This window comes from Nicotiana tabacum, chromosome 14 (genome assembly GCF_000715075.1).
Source record: "Nicotiana tabacum cultivar K326 chromosome 14, ASM71507v2, whole genome shotgun sequence".
NCBI lineage: Eukaryota > Viridiplantae > Streptophyta > Magnoliopsida > Solanales > Solanaceae > Nicotiana > Nicotiana tabacum.
This window is the reverse complement of record NC_134093.1, coordinates 67,920,094-67,929,942: the sequence shown is the minus strand read 5'-3', so window position 1 is coordinate 67,929,942 and position 9,849 is coordinate 67,920,094. Positions and strand designations below refer to the sequence as shown.

At 37.2% G+C, this 9,849-nt stretch overlaps 1 protein-coding gene across 1 annotated transcript; it reads left to right on the top strand.

Moving 5' to 3' along the window:
- Positions 1-6,395: 6,395 nt before the first annotated feature.
- On the top strand, positions 6,396-9,429 carry LOC107823385 (transcription factor PRE6-like). Its single transcript, XM_016650020.2, has 2 exons — positions 6,396-6,654; positions 8,963-9,429. The coding sequence occupies exons 1-2, from the start codon at positions 6,535-6,537 to the stop codon at positions 9,113-9,115; spliced, it is 273 nt and encodes a 90-aa protein (XP_016505506.1). The 5' UTR covers positions 6,396-6,534; the 3' UTR covers positions 9,116-9,429.
- The last annotated feature ends 420 nt before the right edge of the window (positions 9,430-9,849 follow it).

Below are 9,849 nucleotides of genomic sequence, written 5' to 3'. Positions count from 1 at the left end.
TTATCAGTGCAAGTGCCAATTTTTCTAGGAGCGGATATCTAGTTTTCGCTTCTCCTAAGGTTCGACTCGTATAATAAACGGGGAATTGCGTACCTTGCTCTTCTCGAACTAGGACACCCCTTACGGTGACTTCCGATACTGCCAAGTACAAACGAAGTTTTTCGTCTGTTTTTGGAGTGTGAAGTAGTGGTGGGCTTGATAGATATCGCTTTAGTTCCTCTAATGCTTGTTGGCACTCCGGGGTCTAAGCAAAATCGTTCTTCTTTTTGAGTAAAGAGAAAAATTTATGACTTCGGTCAGATGATCTTGAAATGAACCGGCCTAAGGCTGCAATCTGACCCGTTAGCCTTTGTACGGACTTCACGCTGTCCACAACGACGATGTCTTCTATGGCCTTGATTTTATCGGGGTTAATCTGTATTCCCTGATGTGACACCATGAAGCCAAGGAACTTTCCCGAATCGACCCCGCAAGAACATTTTTCGGGATTGAGCTTCATGTTGTATTTCCTCAAAATTTCGAACGTTTCCTGCAAATGGGTCAAATGATCCTCTGCGCGCAGGGATTTAACTAGCATGTCATCAATATAAACTTCCATTAATTTTTCTATTTGTTCTTCGAATATTTTATTTACTAGGCGTTGGTAAGTAGCCCCTGCATTTTTTAGCCTGAAGGGCATCACATTATAACAATACGTTCCATATTTGGTGACAAATAAAGTCTTTTCGTGGTCCTCCGGGTTCATCTGGATTTGATTATACCAAGAATAGGCATCGAGAAAAGTGAAGATCTCGTGGCCGGCCGTGGCATAAATTATGCGATCGATGTTGGGAAGCGGAAAGGAATCTTTGGGGCATGCTTTGTTCAAATCCTTATAGTCCACACACATTCTAAGTTTGTTCCCTTTTTTAGGGACTACAACTACGTTGGCTAGCCATTCAGGATATTTCACCTCCCGAATGGACCCTACTTTGAGAAGCTTGGTTACCTCATCCTTTATGAATGCATGCTTTCTCTCGGACTGGGGTCTTCTCTTTTGCTTCACCGGTCTGAACCTGGGGTCCAAACTTAACCGATGCGTCGTTATGTCCGGCGGGATCCCTGTTATATCTAAATGGGACCAGGTAAAACAATTGATGTTATCGATAAAAAATTGAACGAGTTTCTTCCTAAGTTCGGGGCTCAACCCCGTTCCCAAGTATACCTTTTGCTCGGGCCAGTGCTCGATTAATGTGACTTGCTCTAGGTTCTCGATTATTGATTTGGTGGCGTCGGAGTCATCGGGAATCACGAAAGATCGAGGGACCCTTTAATCATCATCCTCTTCGATTTTCTGGTTGTCTGGCTGGGTTGAAGCCGATGTCTGTGATTTCTATTTGGTGTCCCGTTCTCCTTCCAGGCCCAATGCTTTTATCGGCGAAAGTGAGGACATTGGTTTAGCTTCGTCGACGACGAACATTTCCTTTGCGGCTAGTTGTTCTCCGTACACCGTTTTGACACCTCTCGATGTCGGAAATTTGAGCGCCTGGTGTAAGGTCGAAGGTACAGCTCTCATATTGTGGATCCATGGCCTTCCGAAAAGGGCGTTGTATCTCATATCGCCTTCGATCACGTGAAACTTTGTTTCCTGGATGGTTTCGGCCACGTTTATTGGTAGGATTATCTCACCTTTGGTGGTTTCACATGCGATATTGAACTCGTTTAGAACCAGAGTCGCGGGTATGATTTGATCCTATAGGCCGAGCTGCTCTACTACCTTCAATCGGATGATGTTGGCCGAGCTACCTGGATCGATTAACACACGCTTAATTTTAGTTTTATTCATGAGTACGGATATTACAAGTGCATCATTATGAGGTTGGATGACCCCTTCTGCATCTTCATTATCAAAGGACAAAGTCCCCATGGGTGCGTAATCTTGAGTCTGAGATCGTTTTTCCCTCACCATCGATGTTTTAGTGCGTTTAAGCACTGGTCCCTGAGGGGTATCGATGCCGCCGATGATCATATGGATGATGTGTTGCGGTTCTTCTTGCTCGTTTTGCTTGCTGAAATCCCTGTTTTTAAAATGGTTCTTCGCCCTATCACTCAGAAATTCCCTAAGGTGCCCTTTGTTAAATAAGCGAGCTATTTCCTCTCTTAGTTGTTTGCAATCTTCCGTTCTGTGGCCATGGGTACCATGATATTCGCACGTTTGATTGGGATTTCTTCGGGCAGGATCGGTCTGCATGGGTTGAGGCCATTTAGTGTCTTTGATGCGTCCGATGGCTGATACGATAGCGGATGCACCAACACTGAAGTTATATTCTGATAATCGAGGTGCTTCTATAGGATCGGCATATTTATCGAAGCCGCTCTTACTCATAAGCCCCAGAGAATTTTGCCTTCGATCAATCCTTCGATTGTTCCGAACTGCATTGCGTGCTGAACCGTTGTTCACCCGATCTGCGACGTACAGTCGATATCGGTCTCTGCTCGACCTTTATTCTCTGTCGATCTCCTTTTTGTTTTTAGTAACTGTCCTGTTCTGATGAACGGGTCCGTACGGAGCTCCCAACTGATCATCCTCGACCCTAATTTTCGATTGGTATCGGTTGTGTACATCTTCCCAAGTTATCACTGGATACTCGATCAAATTTTATTTCAGCCGATGTGATGCTGTCGAACTTAGCTCGTTCAACCCTTGGGTGAAAGCTTGTACGGCCTAATTGTCTGTGACCGGGGGTAATTCCATGCGTTCCATTTGAAATCGGGATACGAATTCCCTCAGCATTTCATTCTCCCTTTGCTTTACTTTGAAGAGGTCTGATTTCCTTGTTGCAACCTTTATGGCACCAGCATGTGCCTTTACGAACGAATCTGCTAACATGGCAAAAGAATCGATGGAATTCGGCGGTAAATTGTGGTACCAGATCATCGCTCCCTTCGAGAGGGTCTCCCCGAACTTTTTCAACAACACGGATTCGATCTCATCGTCCTCCAAATCATTGCCTTTTATGGCACATGTGTAAGAGGTGACATGTTCGTTAGGATCGGTCGTACCATTATATTTGGGAATTTCGGGCATACAGAATATTTTGGGGATTGGCTTCGGCGCAGCACTCGACGGAAAAGGCTTTTCTATGATTTTTTCGAATCAAGACCCTTTATCATTGGTGGAGCCCCCGGGATTTGATCGACCCTAGCATTGTACGTTTCCACCCTCTTGTCATTGGCTTCGACTCGTTTTGTGAGTTCTTCGAGCAATTTAGTAATTCCGGGAATAGTCCCCGATTCTTGCTCGTTAGATTTCACTATGGCGGGCTCTGTTCTAGGGGTGGCTTCTCGAAGTGGATTGGAATCTGGCCTGCTTTGTGCGCAAGTTTGGCTCTGTAGCTGAGCTATAACTACTTGTTAGGCTTGTAGCATCTCGAAGATCATACGTAATGGATAGAGTTGTATCAAATAACCACTGTTATCCTCGGCCCCACGGTGGGCGCCAAACTGTTTACCCGAAAAATGGATAGAGTTGAATTTATACGTAGTTCCGAGGATATGTGGCGTAACTTAACACAAAATGTAAGGATAAATAGAAATGTATATAAAGATTACAGAGAATGCGAAATATATAAGGTTGTCAGGAGCAATGAATCTTAGGATTCAACAAATAGAATCAATCTAAGAAATCTGAAAGAACGATTCTTTACTTTAGAAGAATATAGCGCTTTTATTACAATGTAAGCCTGAGAAAACTTGTTTTACAAAAATAGTAACCAAGCCCTTTTATAGTGGAGGAATTTAGTTCTAAGCATAATAAAATAAATATTCAGTGGGAGACCCATGATAAGTCAGCTTTTCCACAATTTCTACCAAGATTCTTTCTAGTGGGATTGGAACGGCTTTTGTCTGCGAGCTCGATCTTGCTTAGAACCCTCGATTTTGGTTTGAGCTTGATTTTGACTCGAGCTCTTGATCTTTGTTCGAGCCCGATCCTGGCTCGAGCCCTCAAATTGATTCGAGGTCAATGTTGGTTGGTCTCTGGATTATCAGCATGATAGATCTACTCTGCCTCATGGTTCGATTTCGATTCGAGCTTGATAATGATATCGAACTCGACACGGATCGGCCTCCCCGGGTTCGAGGTTAGTTTGTTCCACCTTCAGGATCTTACTTCGATAGATCATCGTTCGAACTCGATCGGACGTGCTAAGGCCGAAATCTATTTCGACCGTATACAATAACATATAATTGGTAAGTTTATAATTAAAATATGGAATTAGCCTGTTATATATCTCAAGTTAACTGTTGGAGGGTGTCGTAAGTCAAGATTGGAGTTGAGAATCACTAAGGGTTACAAGGGAATAGTTAGATATGATTCATTTACCTTTAATAAAAAAAAATAGATTTAAGCCCTTAAAATAAAAAATATTCCGGTAAAAAGTATTTTTCATAATTTTACAAGCATAAAATCGAATTAGTCAGAACCTCAATATAAATACCAAATACCTCGGAGAAGTAGGAGAAGGGGGATTGATGAGCGTGGAAATGATCACATGGTCTTGTATAAAAGGAGACATGCACACGAAGGCCCACGTTGTTAGTACAATAACAAACACATTTCTTTAAGTCCACTTGAAATTAAACCCCATCTAGGAAACACACAAACACAAATGTTTATACCTAGTTATGGCGTGTAACTAAGCGACCCCCTCCCTCAAAACCTCTTTCATCCTCCCTCTATGAGCCCATCTCTATGCAACTACAATAACTATTATGCCTCGTTGATCCGTAGCAAGTTAGAGACAATTATATGAATCCTTTCATTACTTAAATTTGTCCAATGTTGTATAAAATAAAATTAAATAAATAAAATATTTGTCTATTTGAGCATGCCGTGTATTCGGAAGAAATTCAAAAATAGCCAGATTTACAAGTGATAATTGAAAAATAGCCACAGTTTCAAAAATAATTAAAATTTAGCCACTTTTCATGTAAAGATAAATCGAAACGAAAACACTGTTCAAAATTCGAAAAATATTCTCGCATAATATACTGGAACTCCAGTATATTATACTAGAAATCCAGCATATTATACTGGAGTTCCAATATAATATACTGGAACTCCATGCAGTATAATATACTGGAATTCCAGCATAATATACCGGTCCAGCATTATATGCTGGAAGTTCATACACAGGTGCTTCAATCTCCAGTATATTATGCTGGAACTTTCCGCGTGTTAGAGTTCTAGCATAATATGCTGGAAGTTCATACACAGGTGCACCAATCTCCATTATATTATGTTAGACCGGTCTATGTTGCAGCAAAATAGTGACTATTTTTTAATAATGCTGGTTATTTTTTAATTATCAGTCCGAAAACTAGCTAGCTCGTGCTATTTTTACCGTGTATTCTCTATTGTAAGGATCCATCATTAGTTGATTAGTTTTATGATGGCGCAGCCGAAAATTTATATAACGAGATTCAAAGAAATACTAGAGTATCAAATTCAAAGAAAATAATTTTTGAACCCTTAAAAGCTAAACCAAATTTTTTTCTTATGTTAGGGGATTCGATAAATATAATAATTTACTCCTTCCGTTTACTTTTACTAGTCCACTATTGATTTTGTACGCCCATTAAAAAATAATAAATGAAGTGCATAATTTACCATGATACCCATATTAATTGATGCATATTTTTAATAGATTTGAGAAAATGATTTGAAATGAGTAATTAATACTGTGGGTATAACAGGAAAAAAGAAATTGTGTTCTTTTGATATGTTAAAAGTGACAAGTAAAAGTGAAAATCTATTTTTAGAATACTGGACAAGTAAAAGTGAACGGAGGGAGTATATACAATTGAAAAAGTTAGTCTTTATATATCCTATTTATACGCATGGGCAGATTTATTGTCCAAATTATGATACACGTGAACCCATAGTCTTTATGTCAAACTAGATATTCTATTTGTATATTTCTTAGAATTGATCTAATATTATCTACCGTCTCATATGTTTCAAAAAGATTGAATGGTACACTTTATTTAAAATTGAGTTATTTATTCAATAGAACAAAGATCAATTCCACTTAATACTTCCTCTTCTTTTTTTTCTCCTTTCTTTAGTGCACCAATTTTTAAATGTCTTAGAAGGAACTGGTAATTTACTCTTTAGAAAGCTTATACACTGACTGAACAAGAAGGTTTCTTTGGCTACTTTCTTCCATGCATTTCTCTTCTTCACATCCAACATCATTTTCTATGTTATTGTACATTTGTACTCTCTCTTACTCTAAGACTTCCTCTCTTTTTTCTTCTTTTCCTTGTGGTCCATCCCCTCCTTTAAAGCTCGTCCGTTATCACTTTTTTCCCTAGTCCTTTTCTAGCTACTATAACTCCATGCTTACTTCTTTTTAATTTCTTCATCCTTCCAAGTTCATTCCCACTACGTAATAGCTTTCACTTTGCTCCAAACAAACAAAGAAGGAAAAAAGATAAGAGGAGCCAACTACACAAAATTTGAAAAGGAATTTTCTTACATTTATTTGAAGCATGTCAAGCAGAAGGTCCAGAGATTCGGGGTCTTCGAGGATTTCAGATGATCAGATCATCGAACTCGTATCCAAATTGCAACAACTTCTACCTGAGATTCGAACTCGCCGTTCCAGCAAGGTTCTAATTCTCATTTTCTCTTTTCACTAGACGAAAGCTTATTATTTCTTCTCCAGACTCTAAGTTCTGTGCATTGACAGCGTGTAAATTTTTTACATCATCAAATTTAGTTGACTTACGGTAACACACAATTTTTCAAACATAAAGTTATATACGTTAACTTTAAAAATGGAGTACTAACGTTATAAACCGTTAAATAGAAGTGACAATGTCAAAATTATTTTACACTATCGATGTATATAATTTTTTTTTTATGTAGCTCAATTAAATTCTTTCTTCTATTTATTGCATGTTTCAACATATGCAGCTGCATTTGATCAATATTTTCGTCAGTTATACATGTGGTATTCAAATTTTGTATATAGTATGTAAAAGTTGAGATTCTTTTGAAGGAAAGGAAGAGTGAGGTATAGTTACAGTAGTATTATATATATCCGAAGTATATCATTTGATCCTGTACGTACCTCTTGACTGTGTGGTTTTATCGTCGTTGTGTTGTTAGTTATAAGTTAAGGGTTCGTTTGGTTGACCGACTAGTTATTCAGGGATATAATATGAGGATAATAATGCAGTAAACAACAATATAGAAATTATTATGTGGTGAATAATGCAGAACTTTTATGTGATAAATAATAATAATGTGTTATGTAGGTGCCTAAATGTAACATAATGCTAACTTCCGTATAACTTATGCTACGTTTCGGTCTTTCTATACTCAGAGGAGGTGTGAACACCTTAATCTGACATACCAAAATTGGAAAAGAAAAATTGACGAGTCGAACAGAGAATCACCATGCACATTACCATACTTAAAGAAAATAGACTAGACTTTCTATTTTCTATCTCTCTTCCTTTTCGTATGGTGTATTTTTTCTTGAAAACAACACAACTTCTGCAGTATAAGATTTGATTAATTTGTTCTTCATGCCGTTAGGGTCCAACTCCCAATATATAAAAGTCAATTTTACGTTAGTGAATTGGCCTTTTTATAGATTTGCAACGCATTACTGCACAGATTTAGGCATGGTTAGTCTAATATTATGCAACACTACATTTTGACTATGGCGTAAAAGGTATTTGCTTTAAGACTTGATTGTTCTTTTCCCATTTATTTATGAATTTACGTTCTATAAAAGATTTAAATTAATAATTTATGAAATAAGATAAATTACCTATTACAATGAAGCGCTTTCACATTCCTGGCATTTATCTCTATCGCGGCCCTCCCCTTGCTATATTATATAGTCACAAGTTATGGCAGCTCCAGCTCGTAATTATAGGTGTTTGCCCTACTGGTTTTGCTAACCTATTACACTTGTATTAGATTAGCATTGTATACATATTTTATTTTCTTTAAATACCCTTAACAATTAATTGGCATGCATTAATAGTAGAGGGTTTTTCGTCTTTTTCACAAACATTAAAACCCATCACAAATTTGCACCCATATCCCCCGTCCCTGTCTCCCCAGCTTGTCTCTCTTCAGAAACTCTCGTTGTCCATCCTCTTTACCAACGCCATAGATACTGAAGAAAGAAAAATTGATAAGCTCTTTCTTGTCTGTTTCTCTCATTATGCAATGTGCCAATAGAAATTTAAGAATTTGATCAAGTGAAATAATACTTCTTCACAATTTGCCACCCATCCAATATATAAGAGAACCCAAAATACAATCATTCATTTTCCTAACCCCATTCTTTCTAGATCTGCAATTTTAGATCTAATAAAAATGACGGGTTAGTGCCGTCCAAATTTGATTCTATATTAATCCGACTGCTGAAGCTTCTTCTAAAAGAACCAAAAAGGAAAGATAAACAATGAAGGAGAAATTAAAGCAATGATTGTTGTCCAAATAATATTCTAGTTTGTGTTTTGTCTTTAGGTTGCAGCCATTTTATCAGTTTAATGTTTTTGCTTATTGAGGTATCACCATTGACGTGAGAAGAAAAGAAAAAAGAGAAAAAACAAATCGGTCAAGCTTAGTGTTTGGACCAAAAGACAATAAAATCCCTCCTACTAATGTGTTGTTAGGATGCTGCTAGGGACAACAAAAGAAAATAGAAGATACAAACAATTCTAACTTACTACAATCATGCAATAAGTTAGCAAGTCCCTATATAAATATATCAAGCACATCCAAGAATGACATAAGTAGTTTTATTGGGGACAATATTTTTCTGATTGCGCATGAATATGAATAAAATACATGCATCAAATAATTATATTAATAGTGTAAAAATCTTTATTATATCATTGCATAAATGTTAAATAGTTGTTTTATATATTGTGATTTTGGTTCACGTTGCAGGCATCAGCATCAAAGGTGCTCCAAGAAACTTGCAACTACATTAGAAGCTTGAACAGAGAAATGGATGACCTCAGTGATCGACTCTCTCAGTTACTATCCACTGTAGATGCTGACAGTCCAGAAGCTGCAATTATCCGCAGTTTGATAATATGATTAATTATTTTGATTTATATATTACAAGTATTCTACTAACTAGTTGAGAGAGTTAGTCATGAGTGGTTTTATATGCAGACTTTGAATGACGTAGGAGCATCTACTAGGTACAAGATGTTAAAATAAAAATTGGTGTCACGTTTAATGGGCCGCCTATGTATTTAGCCTTGTTTTTTCCTCCTCTAGGTTCTATTAGTCACTAGCTAGGCCAATCATGAGTTAGATGAAATGTAAGTATAGGATCCAACGGACTCTTGCTTGTAATTACGTTTTCTCACTATAATTAATAAGATGGACTAGTACTTTCGAAGTTATTATTTGTTAGTTTATATGTTTTTTGACAAGATTCAAACATAGCTTGAGGATGTAGTTTTCCCACGAAAAAGATCAATATGTTATATAACTATGGTAATAAAAAATATATCTTTAGATGATGAATATATAAAGATATATTCGTTTAAAAAAAAATGGAAATGGGAAAAAAATCTACAACTATATATGACGTATTGTCCAATGGTCCCCCTAGTTACGGACACTTGCTAGTAATCATGTTTTGCACTATATATAAGTAATAAGATGGACTAGCACTTTAAAAGTCATTTACTTACTATTAGTTTATGTTTTTCATTCCGCACATGTTGAAGCAAGAAAAAAGAAAAACTTTAAAGCATGAAGCGATAACCGGAATGAAAAAAGAAAAGCCGCTTAAAGATCAGATAATTCCTAAACAGAAG

Excerpts from the sequence above, each read along its gene's own strand:
- LOC107823385 (XM_016650020.2), top strand. The coding sequence starts at position 6,535 with ATGTCAAGCAGAAGGTCCAGAGATTCGGGGTCTTCGAGGATTTCAGAT. Across the intron at positions 6,655-8,962 it reads GAACTCGCCGTTCCAGCAAG|GCATCAGCATCAAAGGTGCT; the intron begins GTTCTAATTCTC and ends TTCACGTTGCAG.